Source organism: Fusarium verticillioides, chromosome 3 (genome assembly GCF_000149555.1).
Source record: "Fusarium verticillioides 7600 chromosome 3, whole genome shotgun sequence".
NCBI lineage: Eukaryota > Fungi > Ascomycota > Sordariomycetes > Hypocreales > Nectriaceae > Fusarium > Fusarium verticillioides.
The window spans coordinates 303,643-320,092 of NC_031677.1; the positions used below are offsets into that span (position 1 = coordinate 303,643).

At 48.1% G+C, this 16,450-nt stretch overlaps 7 protein-coding genes across 8 annotated transcripts; 6 read left to right on the forward strand and 1 right to left on the reverse strand.

The window, feature by feature from the left end:
* Positions 1–257: 257 nt before the first annotated feature.
* Positions 258–1,690, forward strand: FVEG_12712 (hypothetical protein; the record flags this gene model as incomplete). Its single annotated transcript, XM_018902055.1, has 2 exons — positions 258–628; positions 679–1,690. The coding sequence occupies 2 exons, from the start codon at positions 258–260 to the stop codon at positions 1,688–1,690; spliced, it is 1,383 nt and encodes a 460-aa protein (XP_018760694.1).
* A 721-nt stretch (positions 1,691–2,411) lies between these two features.
* FVEG_12711 (hypothetical protein) lies at positions 2,412–4,083 on the forward strand (the record flags this gene model as incomplete). The annotated part of the gene is made up of 2 exons (XM_018902054.1): positions 2,412–3,163; positions 3,216–4,083. 2 exons carry the CDS (start codon positions 2,412–2,414, stop codon positions 4,081–4,083), a joined length of 1,620 nt encoding a protein of 539 aa, XP_018760693.1.
* Positions 4,084–4,434: 351 nt separating this feature from the next.
* Positions 4,435–5,499, forward strand: FVEG_12710 (hypothetical protein; the record flags this gene model as incomplete). Its single annotated transcript, XM_018902053.1, has 2 exons — positions 4,435–4,509; positions 4,558–5,499. 2 exons carry the CDS (start codon positions 4,435–4,437, stop codon positions 5,497–5,499), a joined length of 1,017 nt encoding a protein of 338 aa, XP_018760692.1.
* Positions 5,500–5,776: 277 nt separating this feature from the next.
* FVEG_12709 (hypothetical protein) lies at positions 5,777–9,451 on the forward strand. Of its 2 annotated transcripts, XM_018902051.1 has the most exons (7): positions 5,777–6,312; positions 6,362–6,411; positions 6,457–6,700; positions 6,751–6,924; positions 6,978–7,162; positions 7,218–7,369; positions 7,583–9,451. In XM_018902051.1, exons 1-7 carry the CDS (start codon positions 5,914–5,916, stop codon positions 9,238–9,240), a joined length of 2,862 nt encoding a protein of 953 aa, XP_018760690.1. In that variant the 5' UTR covers positions 5,777–5,913; the 3' UTR covers positions 9,241–9,451. The 2 variants fall into 2 exon arrangements, with proteins under 2 accessions (XP_018760690.1, XP_018760691.1); XM_018902052.1 differs by lacking the exons at positions 5,777–6,312; positions 6,362–6,411 and having other exon boundaries at positions 6,429–6,700.
* Positions 9,452–10,187: 736 nt separating this feature from the next.
* Positions 10,188–11,263, reverse strand: FVEG_12708 (hypothetical protein; the record flags this gene model as incomplete). Its single annotated transcript, XM_018902050.1, has 2 exons — positions 10,188–10,470; positions 10,731–11,263. 2 exons carry the CDS (start codon positions 11,261–11,263, stop codon positions 10,188–10,190), a joined length of 816 nt encoding a protein of 271 aa, XP_018760689.1.
* A 2,037-nt stretch (positions 11,264–13,300) lies between these two features.
* Positions 13,301–14,422, forward strand: FVEG_12707 (hypothetical protein; the record flags this gene model as incomplete). Its single annotated transcript, XM_018902049.1, has 2 exons — positions 13,301–13,325; positions 13,371–14,422. 2 exons carry the CDS (start codon positions 13,301–13,303, stop codon positions 14,420–14,422), a joined length of 1,077 nt encoding a protein of 358 aa, XP_018760688.1.
* A 1,517-nt stretch (positions 14,423–15,939) lies between these two features.
* Positions 15,940–16,413, forward strand: FVEG_12706 (hypothetical protein; the record flags this gene model as incomplete). Its single annotated transcript, XM_018902048.1, has 1 exon — positions 15,940–16,413. One exon carries the CDS (start codon positions 15,940–15,942, stop codon positions 16,411–16,413), a length of 474 nt encoding a protein of 157 aa, XP_018760687.1.
* Between the last annotated feature and the right edge of the window lie 37 nt (positions 16,414–16,450).

Consider the following 16,450-nt stretch of genomic DNA (forward strand, 5'->3'; position numbering starts at 1 on the left):
GAGGCGCTTTTTTCTCTCTCTCCCTGCTTGGGGCAGGGAGCTGACGAAAAAGAGCCAAGCCTAGTTCGATCGCATGATCTAGAACATGCGTGGACCGTGCGAGAGATGATCGACGGCGAGAAGAGAAGATATTGGAAAATTTAAAAAATTGTCTTTAGATAAATGAGGCAAACAACGACTAACGCTTGAGCTAACCATCTCACCCTGCTCTCCCCAGGGTTTTCCTATTGTACATATCCTCTACAGGGCATTTTATCATGGCGGTAGCTGGTCGTTTCCTCTCCAGTATCGGCGCCGATGTTCTGTGGCGGTCAAGCCGAGACCTGAAGATCCTGATCCTTCTCCGCTTCATCCGCCTCCTCGGCTATGGAGGCACGACCCTCGTTCTGGCGCTGTATCTGAATGCGCTGGGATTTCACGATACGCAGATCGGTCTGTTCATGACGCTGACGCTCGTGGGTGATCTTGCTATTAGCTTTATCCTCACCTATGTCGGCGATCGTGTCGGCGTTCGATTAACTGCTGCCGTTGGAGCGCTGTTGATGAGTGCAGGCGGTGTTGCATTTGCGTATTTTGAGAATTTCTGGCTTTTGCTGATTGCGAGTATCGTCGCTGTTATCAACCCCAGGTATGTTTTTGTCCCTTTTTGTGAGAGTGAGAGGGGGACTGACGATGTAGTGCGAATGAGATTGATCCGTTCAAGGCAATTGAGGAATCAGCGATTGCTCGGCTTAGCACAGCGCATACTTGCAATGACATGTTTGCATGGTGGTCTATGCTGGGCATGTTTGGCACAGCAGCGAGTAATCTCCTGACAGGCTGGCTCATCAACGCCCTCGAAGACAACGGCATGGAAAAGTTGGATTGCCACCGCATAATCTTCCTCGGCTACGCCGGTATCGGCCTCCTCAAACTCCTGTGCTCACTCCTCCTCAGCTCTGAAGTCGAGCAGATGCCCCTCCAGAAAGAATCCTGCTCAACTCCCCAATCCGGCATTCTCACCCCAGATGAGGAAGCTTCTGATGATGAGACTGCTCCTCTTCTTGATGATAATAGCTCCGGCTACGGAGCCGTTGCAGAAACACAAGCTCAAGTCCTAGCTGCAGCACAGGAGAAGCGGCTCTTCACTCCAGCGTCTTTCGCTTTTATGTGGAAGCTTTCCCTCGCACTGATCTTTGACTTTGTGGGCTCAGGTCTCGCACAGATCTCGTGGATGACATATTTCTTCAAGCGCGAGTACGACATGCCCGAGGGAGCCCTGGGCTCAGCAACCTTCACCGCCGGCATCATCTCCTCCGTGCTAAACCTCGCGTCGTCACCACTGTCACGCGCCATCGGACAGGTGCAAACCATGGTCCTCTGCCACACAGTAAACTCCATCTCGCTGCTCATGGTGTCTGTGCCTGGAAACAAGTACATCGCCCTTGTGATCTTCATCTTTAGAATCGTTACACGCGAGATTGATAATGCGCCGCGACAAGCGTTCATCTCGGCGGGGGTTTTGGACCATGAGAGGACGTCGGCTATGGGTGTTGTTAATATTACAAAGACGATTGGAAGTTGTCTTGGTTTGTACATCACGGGATTGTTTGCGGGCTTGGATAAGTTCTGGCTTGCGTTTATTCTCGCTGGTGCGCTTAAACTGTCATATAATGTTTTGATCTTGGCATTGTTTTGGAAGAGGCGTTGAAAAGTGTATTTCTGTTGTTTTACTAGTCGTTGTCACTGCATATCTTGTATTGTTGCATCTTGCATAGACAAAACTGTTCGAGTCCTGTATGCCAATGTCCTTATGGTAGTAAGAACTTTACTCTACATGTTTCTCAACATTTGTGCTCTGACAAGGCCCATTCCAACGACCAGGTTCCTGTCGTCATATCCACGACATACTGCGATACCGCTCCGCCGTATCAGATTTATTTCGCGGACTCGGGCTATGCCGTGCCGCTGTATCAAATGCAATGAAACATATCTAGGACAACTGTCGGTGGCCTCAAACTCATCTGCCGAGTCCATTCAATAGTTCAACATGATAAGATTGAGTGTGTGTACAAGGCATTGGATGCATTCCCTGAATACTGCATTTGCATCAGTCGAATCACGACTCACCGCTGACCGCAATATTGATCTTAGCTCTGCCGTCTTTGCATGCATATTGAGGTTCCTTTGTTGATCTACTTCAGCTGAATTGGGCCGAAAGTGGCTGGCTGACATCCCCCATTAGGATGTGATTGATGCCATGCACTCATCACTTCAATATCACATTCGTCAGCTCCAAATTGGTATATCCTCCTCAATTCTGTCTTACATGGTGTGCATCTATAATATCCCCAGGTCCTCTCTCATTTCTTTCTATCATCCAATATCACCAATCTCTCCCTTGAATCACGCCCATTGGTCAATCCTTCGCCATGGATCATCTCCTCCATCTTGATACAGATGTCGTCTGTCTTCTAGCCAAACTAAACTCGTACGACTATATCATCGTAGGAAGCGGTTTCGGCGGAGGTCCTCTAGCTGAACAGCTAGTATCCCAGCAGTACAAAGTCTTGCTGATCGAGCGCGGCAGCGTCATTTTCTCCACCCACGTTCTCAATACTTCTCGCCCTTACTTCAACCGCGGCGCAAGTAATTCCCCCGAGGGTAATGAGCGCGTATATGACGCTGTAAAAGCCAAGGTGCAATGCACCGACCGCTCTGATAGTTATGTCGGCGGTCCAGTGTATTGCGTCGGTGGACGATCTAATCTCTGGGGTACTTGGATTCCAGAGATTGGTGACGAGACGCTTGGTGCTTTCTTCCCAGCTGATGTTGTTGATTATCTCAAGGGCGATCCAGATCGAGGATACAATAAGGCGTTCAGGTATCTCACTGACTCGCAGCCTGGTGATGTCATTTACCCTGAGGGTGACGGCAAGCATGAAGTCAGCGCTTCAGAGATTGGCGACGCAAATCAGATGTTGGAAAATGCCTTGTCTGGATCAAAGTTCGATCTAATGCCCATCGCGGCGCAATTCAATGCCCCGGCACCATACAAGTTCGCTCAAGGTGCATACAGCACTACCCTCAGCATCATCAATCGCATGTATGCCAACGATCAGTACCTCTCTGTTCTTCTCAACACAGAGGTCATCGCTGTTCAACACACTGCAAGCAATACCTTGTAAGTACACCTATCAATCCATCAAACGTTCTAGCTGACGACGAGGGCGTAGCAACAAAAGCGTCAACGCTCTCAAGATCAGAGACAAATCCACCAACACCATCAAAGAGCTTGACGTCGGTAGAGCCAAAGTCATCCTCTCCGCCGGAACAATCGGCACCGCCTCCATCGCCCTCAACAGCGGTCTCGACCACCTCAATCCCCTAGTCGGCAAAGGTCTCATCGACCATAACGTCTGCTACGTGCGCTTCGCCAAGCAAAAGTCCGACACCGTCACCTCAAAGCCCCTCAATCTCAAAACACACCTCAAAGTCGGTGGTGAAGAATGTCTCGTCACAGTGACGATCAATGCGAATTTCTTCTTGGCTGGAAGTTCTGCGACGCTCAACACGACACACTTTTATCGTCGTGATGGGACCCTCATGAGTCCCAAGGGTGCGGCTGATGAGAAGGAGAACTTCGATACTATCTGCGTACTATTCGAGTTTGTTGGGAAACTTGATGACGAGAATTCTGTGCTTAGTCTTCCGGGCTTGGATCCTGTGCTGGATATTCGTCGACCGCCGATCAAGCATGAGGTTCAATGTGCTATGGAGGATATCATCCGCAGAGTTCGCGATGCTTTTGTTGGTGTGAAGCCCAACCAAGCTACGTATGCGGACCCGGGAGTTTGTCCTGATCCTGGCCTGAGACCACAGCATCTGGGCTTTGGAGTGTTTTCTCATGAATGCGGAACGATGAGAATGGATGGACCGCAGGGACCTGGTGTTGTAGACTCTAACCTCAAGGTCAAGGGATTGGATAACCTTTGGGTTTGCGATCTCTCAGTTCTGCCTGTTAGTCCCGAGGCCAATCCCTCGTTGACACTGGCAGCTCTTTCGCTGAGGCTTGCTGAGCATCTCTGCGGCAAGAATCATTGAGCTTGGAGAGGTGGGCCTTTTCTGAGGGCTAGTAGGATGACTGGTATGCTTGCACAATCATTATCTAGATTGATATTCGAAGAATTCACTTATTTGTAATCTACGCTGCCTTTGATGTCATTCGTCCGTGGTCCCGGCCGAAGAACGGTCATAGAGCCTAAACTCCAACAACATTCGGCCGAAATCCGGATTTAGCATCACGAATATCCATTTATTCTTGGTCCTCTATTTTCGTACATATTGCCGCCTATTTCTGTACACTCACTCTTCATTGACTCCCAGTTTGACGAAAATCCATTTTTTATAAACCAAAGACCGACAACAGGCTTCATTCGTACCCCATACCTAGCCATGTCCACGCAACAATTTGCAAAAGATCAGCCTGCGGGCTTCTCTAACCGCATCGAAAGAGTTGCTATAGTTGGAGTATGTTCCATTCGTCACTTACCTGTTCGTTAAGCTGACATAAAATAGGCTGGCGGCCGACAAGGCGCCCAGATAACTGAGCAACTCCTCAAGACTGGAAAACATACCATCACTGCCCTGACTCGCATCGGCAGCACGTCCAAGCTTCCAGATAACGTCAAGGCTATCGCGGTGGACTATGAGAACGAAGAGTCTCTCGCATCGGTACTCGAGGATCAACAACTCCTCATCATTACCCTGGCCGTCACTGTCGACCCAGAAGTCCACCATCGCATCGTTCGCGCAGCTGGCAAAGCAGGAATCCGCTACATCATCCCCAATATCTACGCCGCCAATGTTGTTATCGATAACCAAGGTTCTGTCGATGGCTTCTTCCCCGCTGCTCCACCCATCAATCTTCTGAAGGAAATTGAGCGCGTTGGTGTCAGTTCTTGGATCCTTCTCGTAGGAGGCGTCTGGTTTGATTACAGCCTTCCTTCCGGAGAGTCTTTCATGGGGTTTGATATCGATAACCGCAAGGCCACTTTGTTTGACGATGGTGAAGCAAAGATCAACACTAGCACTCTGGCTCAGTTCGGCCGTGCCGCTGCTGCCATTGCAAGTCTCAAAGAGCTTCCAGACGGCGAAGACGACAAGTCCTCAACAATCGCGGACTTTTGCAACAGACCAGTGTATCTCTCTAGCTTTTATGTCAACCAGAAGGATATTCTGAGAAGTATTGAGCACGTCACAAAGACGACCGACGCAGACTGGGAGATCAAGTATGAGAGCAGCGCTGATCGAATTGAGAATGGCAAGGCGATGGGGAGATCTGGTAATATCATGGGACTTGTACAGGCTTATTATTCGTTCATCTTCTCGCCATCGGGCCAGAAACTCAAGACCCAAGACAAGCTGCACAATGAGATTCTCGGACTGCCGGATGAGGACTTGGATGCAGTGGTCAGGGATTGTGTTGAAATGGCCGAGAACAAATTTCGTCCCCTGTAACTGTAAAAAGATGTCACTGAGCAATATTCGGGTCAACCAGCCACCCAGCTGGGCACTGAATAGAAATGCAAACACAATTGTGGAGTTTGTTATTGTAATTTCGGTGAGGCGGAATTTACTCAGACCAATTGCCAGCCGCCAGCTGGCAGATGTGAGCGCACAGCCTGATATGATAACCGGCTACCAATCACTTGCGCCAAACGACATTGTCAGCAGGCTGTAAATAGTGCCTAGCGCCAACAGCTGAAACACTGAAGGCAACACTCTCAGCGCCAGTCTCAAGGGCATGAAAAGAATCTCGATCTTACATGAAACTTCCTACTCATCTCCTGATCTTACGTTCAAACTGACACATTTTACAGAAAATTACCCGCGTGCAATAGAATCTTGATGGTACGTTAGGTCTTTGACACTATGTCTTTCGGCTTCGGCGTTGGCGATTTCATCGCTGTTGGGGAGCTATGCTGGAAGATCTACACCCGGGTGTACAAGGTGTCGCGCGATGCACCAGAGGAACTCCGGGCCTTGATCCAAGAACTGGGCAATCTCTCCAACACGGTGAACCTGCTAAATGAAGAAGTACGAGATCAGGAAGAGTGGATGAAACGCGCGGGAGAGAGACGGCTGGAATACACGTGTAAAGTCATGGGTCAAGTCAAAGCAACTCTTCAGAAAATGGATCGATTGGCAGATAAATATGCGGAACTCGGCAAGGGAGATGGTCTTGAAGGCTCAAGACGCCCATTTCGAATCCAATGGAACCGAGTCAAATTCGCATTTGAGGTGTCTAGCATCAACGAGCTTCGCGCGAAGGTTTTAATCTAGGCCCAACCAACTGGTATCAAGCATTAACGTTCTCTAGTTCATGTCTCACAATTTCCACTTAACCCTTCTTCTGCAAGGTGCTCAAAAGTAGGTCTATTCTTGATCTTTCTGACATACCCGCTGATGAGCGAGTTCATCTCTGGAACGGATTGAGAATCAACAATCAAAAACGGACATGAAGCTGGACGAGCTTCGGAACCTCATGATAGGCTATCGCATTTCGCCCCAGGGACCTCTTCTGAATGCTCCGTTGGACGATGAGGACCGACAAGAACTCAGCGCAGCATTCTTGAGAAGTGCAGAGATTGGTAACAGGCCTTGGGCCTCAATTGCCATCGATGACTGGCTGCAAGCAGGCAAATGGTGGTTGTTAAAGGTGCCTGGTAAACCAATGGCTTTAACATGATGCGAACTAACGCTCAACAGGTTCGGTCACAAATGAATCGTCTAGCTGAAGGGACTGAGATTAAAGCTCATGCCTATGTCAACCTACTTAAGGCATGCTGGATACTGGCGGATATCGTCTCAATACACCCACAACGTGTTCATTTAGGTGCGTCCAACGACAGAAGAAACGAAGACATCCGGAATCTCAGTCAGGTAGAGTAGATTGCATATTGTTCAGTAGTTAGCGCTGACAGTAATTGTCGTAGATTGCGAAACGAAACTTGGAAGACTTTCCTGTTTTCGAATTTGAGCTCCACGACGTTAAGGAGAATGCCATAAACATATGGCCCCAATCTCCACCTTTAGAAACGATTGCGCCTCGTCGGCAATTCGGCATCAATCGAGATAATCTCGGCCTGCAGACTTCAAACGGAGAAGTTTTATTTCAGTGGTATGAAAGAAAAATAGAGTCGATTTGATCATCTTATGTCTGATCAAATTCATAGTTTCGCCGAAATACACCGCACAACTGAGGGAACTGTGGACACAGAGGATATTTCTGAAGAATGCCTTCTTATGTTGGAAGTACCGCGCCAGGGTATTAATCTCAACGTCAGGTTGAAAAGCTTTGTCGCGCACGAGATATGTTGGATGAGAAGTAAGTGTTGAACTTTCTTTGACAACCAAGAACTAACTTTGAAATTTACTTCTTTTAGTTGGACCTCGCGATGACGGCGTTCGCTTCGCAAATAGTGGCATAAGGCCCTTCTTAGAATCTCTTAGAGATAGATTAGGGAGTACAGTCGAAATCCTAAATGGCCAAGGAAAGTGGTTCCCTTGCCAATAGTATTCGGCTTTTGACTTGTATTAGACTCCGATGCCTTGAAGGCGATCCTACGGGGATTCCAGCTGTTCTCGTTAGCATTTCGGCCAAATTTCTTGACAGCATCAATGGTTCATTCCATTTCCGTGCTAAGAAATTGGCCGAGTGGAGATTGGAACTGTCTCCTGTTTCGCAATTATGACATTAGCTGCCCAGCCCGATCCGACCCGCTTGCAATGCTTTTAAGGACCATCGTCGATCATGTAGTCAAGAAGGGTTATGAGGATAAGAGCTCAAGATCAGAGTTTCTTGTCCGAGACTGTATAGACGTTGAGTTCCTACCACCAGAGACTTTCGTTTGGAAGGTCATCTGTTGGCACTGTAAAAGGTTTGCAGACATGAAGCTGCTACTTGAAGGTTTCTATATCATGCTTCGGTTACACGATCCCTTGATTCAAAGCGCATTCCTGCGACTGGACCGCCATTTTCTGGACCAGATGGAGTATTACCTGAACCAGATTGTGCATTACCTAAACCACAGAGACGGGTGGTGCCCTGATGATGTACTCATCATGGTCAAGGCAGCGCTGAGATCAAACGATGCCGGCTATCTTTTATGGATTCTTGAGCATGTTAACGCTGCGACGCTCTCCGATCATCAGACTGCTATCTTCCAGTTGGTCTATAACAGCAGACGTCTTGGTCACATTGATGCCATGATACAAGTCATCGTTCCCCGCCCGGCGGACATTGCAGCAGCCCTTGCCTGGTATCTAAGCTCCAGTGATGAGCAGAGTTTTGGGGATTTCTTACATATGGTCGAAGTCCGAGGCGGGTATTTTAAGGGCAAAACAACCGAAGAGATAGACCTATCGAACTTTTATCCTGCCTTTGTGGCTGGATGTGGTCGCTTGATAGAGACGCAACGCCCGAATACTCTCAGCATCTATCTCGACTCACTTGAGAAGCTAGGTATTGACCTTTACAACAGCAAAGGTTGTAATAACACACATCTGTCTCAGCATACTGTTCTACCGGCTTTACTCTCCCAAGATCCGGCATTTCTCCGAATCCTACTGGAACGAGGAGTCGTAATGGCAATTATGCCACCGTTCCTAATGAAGTATAGGACACGGAACTCTCTGGTATCTACAACAAATGCAGACCTCATCAAGCTGTTTCAATGTCTTCCGCCTCAAATTCCACATTGGCCTCTCTACTACGCCGTTAACCTTGTTTCTGATGTAGAATTCCTGCAGCTACTGTGTCGATATGGGCCATCATTGCAACAAGAGAGCTCAGGCACTGAGAATGAAGAGCAAGTACAAGGAATATCCAATCACCTTTCACGACTCTCAAGTCTGGAAGATGCTAGACGCGAACATTCGGATACACTCCTGCTTTGTCATATGCTCATTGATGTGGGTATCAAAGGAGTGCACTACTCCCTCCATTCGGGCACTTATGATGTAAAAGTCGATACAGTGGAATATAGAGAGACTTGGATGTGTATGGAGCGCCTTTTGCGCCGCGATGGTTTCCTTCATGATATCCGTAAAGGTACCCGGTGGAAACCCAAACCTGAACGGCTTTCGGAGTTGATGTCTAGGTATACTGAGTTTCCAGACCTGTGCCCCAAGCATCTTCGAACACAAAGCGACTGGGACAAGTGGCGTGAGGATGTCCTACAGATCTTGGCGGAATAATCTAAGAAGCTTTGATGGCTAAGTTTGAGACAAGACGGTGCCCCGTGAAGCGTAGTCCTCTTGTTATTAGCCAGTTATGATCTAGCATATCAGAACTAGAATGTTACTACAAGATGTTATGCGCGAGTCACAAACATGAACAAGTCGGCTTTAGCTAGAACTCTCAGCTCAACCCCAGCTTTGCAGCATGGAAAATATACCACCACCGGACTTTGTCTAAATCAGACGCAGCTACTCCTGCTTAGAGTCCAAAGGCAAATTGAGCTGATACTCGGGAATACAACGTTAGTTTTTGGAATCTTACGCGACATGTGGACTTAGATGAAATTCCCAGGGCTTGTATTTAGAGGGCTGGCAACGGTTGAAACAACTTCCATCGGTTTTTATGGGGCGAACAGAGACATCAATCAGATCTGGGAATGTCAGATGGATATTGACTCGTGAACTAAAGTAGGAAAAGCTGCCTAGTCGTCACCATTGTACATGGCTGGGTGAAGTACATTAAACTGGTTCCCGTCCATCTCTCATTGCATATTCTGTGACTCGTGCCTTATATGACTCCGCAGCTATCGCAATCCTACTGTATGGAAGTGCGGAAAGCAAGAGTACCACAGCGAGTAACGGCAAAGCAGTAGCAAAGTAGACCCAGAAGAGATCATGGCCAGGTGAGTAAGCATCAGACATACTGAAAAGGTTCGAAACCCATGCCAGCGGCACGAACACTAGTGCCAAAAACGTCAAACGTTTTGTGTTTATCGCCTCTAAGATTGACCGTCATGAGTCAAGAAGCTGGACAAGTGGCGTCGCTACCATAACCATCTGCTCGAGAGATTGGCTATAATCGTGGAGTTGGTCGTGAAGTGAGTTTATATTTTTGAGGACACCACTCCATACCTCCATGTCATCGCTGCGTTGGATATGAGAGCTGATGACTTCTTCAAGAATGTTCAGCTTTTGGTGGCTGCTCTTACTGCGCCTCCTCCACCGCTGCAGATCAACCAGGACCTCATCATGCATTCGACCTCATCATGCATTCGACCTGTCTTGACTTGATCGGAGTACTCATAGTACGTCGAGCAACGGCTAGTCAGGTAAGTGTATATATCCCATTCTGATAGAGTGATGTAGATGGGGTAGTATCCAATGCCGATGATACTTGGCGATTTGAAGTCTAGCCCTGGCGGTGGACTCACCCGCAAGTAGTGTACGATGTTTTCCATCATGGAGGTCCTATCCCATGTATCACTAGAGGGTGACCCTCTGAAAGATGAAAAGGTCTGCGATGCTCTAAAGTCTTCGAAACCGCCATTCGAAAAACTTGCTTGGTACTTCAATGCCCGACCATCAAGTGATTGGATAACAGACGTGACAGGGGGGTCTACAAGGAAGAGACCTACTGGTATTAGAAGACAGATGGTCTTTAGAGCGATTACAAACAGATACTTATGTTTCCAGCAGTCCTTATGATGAATGAGCAGCAGGTTTAGGACAAAGCCAAGCGTCCACCAGGAAGAGTGACCAGCCGACGGACATTTCGTGGCACATTAGACTCCGTCTTGAGGGCATATGGCACATGCTTCAACTCTTCATCGGTTCCCTCTAATGCAATCACCTTCTGACAATGAAGATGAATGTGATCTCTCGTCGCTATAACAGACGGCAGTGTAGCAAGTGAAGGCAGCGGTGATAGTTTCTCTAGGTTCTCAAAACCCACATGGATATAGTCGGCGAAGAACAAAGGATCAATGTCCAGTTTCTCACCAAGAGATATTATGATGCCGGGTGAGATGTTCTCCACAAACACAAATCTTGTTGAGCCTGATGGTGCAGTCTTTATAAGCTGGGAAAGCTTATTCTCCGGTACATCAATACGCTCGGGGGCCGAAGCCGTAGTTGTATAATCGAGGTATGTGATCTTACTTTCACCCAGACATTCATGTTGTAAGTAGTCTGAGAGGCGAGAGATACATGGGTTTGCACGAGCACGAGATTCGACAAAAGATTGATAAGATGGGATAAGCATGACGATTGGTTGTCAAAGTCGAGACGATAACTTTTATGTGTCGTAATCTGATAACGGACGATAAACAGGGCCATGGCTGATTTTATGCGCCGTGATTAGTTCTACCGAATTCCAGCTTTTTCAACCATTTGGCACTGCCTTGGAAATTCATAGGGAGGAGTCATTACATGTTGCACTTTCGTGTCCCTATGACCCGACTTCATCAATGCTGGTCTCTGCACTTTATAAGCGGGGTAAGATCAACGCCCCACGCCTTGATTTCGAACGGGAAAACAATGGGTAGTGTATCAGGAGACCTCAAGATGGAGGCTATGTTTATAATTGTGCAAAGTGCCCTTTAAATAAATTGGGTTACCTCATAATGACAGTCTTGTCTTCATACACCAAAGTGAACATAGGGTGCCCACCGGACAGATGAAGCGGCATAATCTGGTTGACGAGAGTATCCATTTGATCAGCGCATCCCGACTACCTGGCTTTCGTCATGTCATTGGTACGCTGTGGAAGGTTAGTGTTCCATGCTGTTTGGAAATAGCAAGGACTACGTATGAAACCATGAGAGATTTGGGGCTGGGTGATGAGGGTGTCAGCTGGGGGTTGCATCGGGCATCCAGGGAGCTAAGAGACAAATGGGTCAAGGAGCAAAAGCAAGAGAACAAGAAGGGTTGTAAAGATGAGAATGGACGGGATATCGTGAGTGTAGAAGAGGGACTCGAAGTTGGCGAACAGTTACAGTGCCACAGGCAGAAAGATACGCAAGAACCGGCACATGGTCGCGAAAATTCATTTGCTATAGGTCTACAACGGGAAATGGATCTTCTTTGCAGTCTTCTAAACGTAGATGACAATTTGAAGGATAATTTCCATCGGTATAGCCGGGGTCTGCGAAGTGAAATACACTGCAATCCAGCAGACACTTGGACACCGCTTCATCGTATGCTCTGGGTTGAACTGTCTCTAAGCCAGCTGATTCGCACAGTTTCTGCACAATGTCTATCTCCTTGTTCGCGTATGGTAACGATCGATCTAATTTCGCTGACAAGTTGTTCAAAAACAGAGCTTGCGTCGTTGAGTCTGATGTTGAAGCAGTTGCGCATCTGCCCAGGCTGATCGCCTCTTCTAGGTCTTCCAAAGAACCTGTGACAAGGTGCCTGTTGCTGAGACGGTTTCCAAGGTTGTTCAGCCACTTATGAAGTTCTGGGTCATCGCTTTCCGTGACATTCGTAGGGCCTCTCAAAGGTCTTCCTTGTCCTCTGTCATCATGAATATGTCCTAAAGCCGGTAACTGAGGGTGTTTGAGCAGTCTCCCAGTTCGGCCTCGTCATCTGTTATCGCATACATAGCCTGTTTCGCCACAAGAATGGATGCGTCTAGATCCATAAGCATCCCGGTGCTAACATATTTATCGTTGAGAAGGTTGCTTAGCTCTGTTAAATGCTCAACGCCAGTTGGATTGGCGCTGATCACTTTCTTCACATTTATGGCTTCTAGACTCACGTATCTCCACAACCTCTCTGCCGCGTCCCTTCTTTGCTTGCTTACAATACAGTGTACATTCTGGGGTTGCCCGATGCCTACCGGCATACTACGTGGCAAAGACGAAGGATACTGCTATTAACCACTGGTCGCATGTATATAATGAGATACTGCTTTACGAGAGTTGGTAGGGACTGTAGCGGCCTGGCTAGAGTTGAGCAAAGAGAAAAAGCCGAGGTGGAGGGGGAGATGTGTTGGAGCTGGCTGACACTGCGAAACATGTTGCAGCAACTGACAAACGCTGTGCAATTTCGAGAAGACCCTGCTTCTTTTTTTAGGTGTGTGAGTGTTTTACCACCTCCAATGACACCAGTCAACAGTGTCAGGACATAGCCCAGAGTATCAGTATCGCTTCAGAACAACACTACTCTGCCCACCTCCACGCGTTCCTCAAGCAACTTCTCTCAACAACATCAACGCATCTCATTAATAAACGCACTCACACAAAAAAGCTACGGCACTCATCGCCTTCACCACCGAATCCCATCTCTCATCTTCGACATGTCGGAGCCTTCAGTCCGCCTTGGTAAGTTCTTGGCCATCGGTAATCTCCACTGCTAACGAGGCTCAGCAGAATACCAGGCCGATAAAGTCATACAACTGCAGATACTCGAAGGCAGCAGCGGTTCTTTCGACATGACGGAAAAGAATGTCTCTGTGGTCGTTGAGCGAGTCATTACAGAGACTCTGTCCCCCGTCATGCAAGTCCGATTCCACGATCGCCTCGCCATTCTTAAGGTCTACGATCGTCGCTGCGGCACATACCTTCGCGAATGCCATGGCAAGCACATCCCCTACACCGCCCAAGTTGAAACCGCTTACCAGTCGTTTCTAAACTCTGGTGCCATGGGCCCGTTCCTCGAGGAGATGGATCACGATGAGGCCACGTCGGAATTTCCTCGTACCTCAGCTGAGATTCGGCAGGGGCCCGACGGAATCGCGAGATTTGAAGCGGCGCTCTGGAGGATCACCGATGGCCATTTCAGAACTGAGGCTGAGGTCTACGAGCGCTTGAAAGACATTCAAGGTGTTTTGATTCCGGAGCTTTACGCGTTGGTACGCGTCGTCCCTCCAGGAGCTACTTCAGCATCCCCAAAACAAGATTACCAAACTGTCTACGGCATCCTCCTCCAACACATCCAAGGTGTTAATCTTGATGACATCATTGAGGAGGAAACTCGACCTACAACGCAGAAAGGCTGGACATTACTCATTCAGCAAGCCATTGACGCGACATATGAGATCAACAAGCGCGGTGTCATCCTATACGACAGCTCACCTCGTAACGTGGTTGTGGAAGCTTCAACCTTTCAGCCTTTTACAGTTGACTTTGCGCAGTGTTTTTTCAAAGACAAATTAATTCAGGAATGTGTCGACTCTGGTGTTGCTGGACAAGGTTGGGATGGTGACGCCGAATTCTGCGAGACGGCCCAAAGGTTTGATAATTGCAGCGCGGTCGGACTTTCCATGGTGAGAAGACTGAGGAAGTCTTTTGGGTTTACGGTGGAGGTCAGATATCCCAAAGCAGGGGAACTTCTCAGCGATATCAAGCGCCAGCCGAAGCCAGAGGGCAAGATGAACGAGCTACTCCAACACGGCGAGGGCAGCACGAGCCGAGGATAAGATATCCCAAGATGGATGAACCGCTTTACGACATGGCAGTTGTACCAGCGAAGCAGCTCTAGTGCGGCCTGTCAGAGAAACTGACTGTACGGGGTCTATGAGCGGGACGCGTGCGCGTTCTGTGTAGTTGCACAACAGCCAAGGGGTTCTCCGTTGGCAGGTTTATCTGGTAGGTGGTATCTTGTCAACTTGTCTCTCTACACAACTAATGAGGGGATTCAACAGTGCAGATAAGAAGAGGTAATAGGTACGGCCGACGGGAAGAAATGGGTTAGACACACGAGAGGGTTCGCTGCTGGCCCTGGCCGGAAGTTGTCGTTGGTAACTTCAGCTGGAATCGGTTAGGTGAGGTCAATCAACAGTGTACGGGACTGCCAAGAACCATTTGGTATACAATAAGCCAGAGGAGTATATATATGGTAAAATAATCATAGGATGCTTTTGCCATTTGAGATTCATCTTTGACCACCAAATTTATCATGGACGGTTGAAAATATAAGCTTGTAGATTTTAGTCTTAGTTGGCTCGCTACGCATGCGCCTTGATTGCTTCGGGGTTGGTACTTTCAGCAACGCGCGAGACATGACGCGAGGGGCAACAGAGCAAATCCCATTGGCCCCATCTCCTTCAACATGTTCTCCTATCTACCTTATTAATAGCAAAGCATTCATTACTGTAGCCATCCAGCAAATCCACCATGTCTTCCTCATCCAACCTTGATCCCGAAATGGAACGACGACGTTTCAGGGTTATTAGATGAAAGGTTTGTACGTCCCACAGTATTGCATGCACCTGTGCTGACTTCTCGAGGCATGCGAACCGTGCCATGATAGAAAGTCTCACTGCGATGCAAAGCACCCAACATGCTCTAGCTTCGAGTTGAACGGTATCGAGTGCCGCTATAATATGTATGTTCTTCGAGTCGAGGATGCACCTGAACCGTACGTCTACATGAGTTTGATGGTGAAGAGATGCTTGTCAGTGCGAGCAGAGGCGCCAATGAGACCGAGTCTTCATGCTTCGATAGGCGCGTCGAGACAGCTGAGTCTACCATTGACCGAATCCTTAAGAATTTAGGAATGAGTTGAAAGACTTCGAGGAGAAGCGCCGCAGTGAAGCGGATGATGTTGACATGGTCGGCGCCGAAGATGAACCATTCAATTTCAACACAGTGGCTGAAATAATCCCAAGGGAGGGGTATCATCTTGGCACTTCCGACATGGAAGTCGAAGATCCAAAATACCAAGAGGACGACGTAAAATCATGAGGGCCCTAGATCAGCCAGATTAGCCAGTTTGGCCAGTTTGGCCAGTTTGCGCGATAGCCATCATTATCCACCGTCAGCTTCTGGTCTACCGTCACAGTATAACCAGTATGACCAGGACACTATTATCAATACCTACTTCGAAGGTGTCAACTAAGCCACGCCACTGTTCAGTGAACTCAGCTATGGGGATTTTCACAACCACTGCAGAAAGTAGGGTTCTATGAAAAATGAGTGGTGTGTCATCTATGTCATGCTGGCATTATCTCTGAGAACCGTTCCCAAGAACGACTATCCAGGAGATGATGAGAAATTCATCAGCTCAGCCTGCGCATATGTGGATAGGCATCTGTACATATTATCAATTGATATAGGACTCCAGATTGTTCTGGGGATAGCCCTGTATTTCATGACGACATCAAATCTCCAACGGGCCGGGTTTATGCACGCCATAGCTGTCAATCCGGTCTACAGATTGGAATACCATAAACTGTTTGGGGAGACCGTCAAACATGTCTGGATAGCGTACATCATCGACCGAGATCTGTCGCTACTCACAGGCGAGCCATACCTGATGCAAGAGAATTATATTGATCCTTCTGCTGAGGATCTTGCTGAGGAAGGCGAAGGTACTCTATACGACTATAAGGATGAGTGCCGCTTTGAGATCTTCAGGTTTCGCACTCGACTAGCGACTATCCAAGGCAAGATATTTGACCTGGTCTAATCAGTTCACGCTTCGCAACTCTCTTTCGATCAGCAAG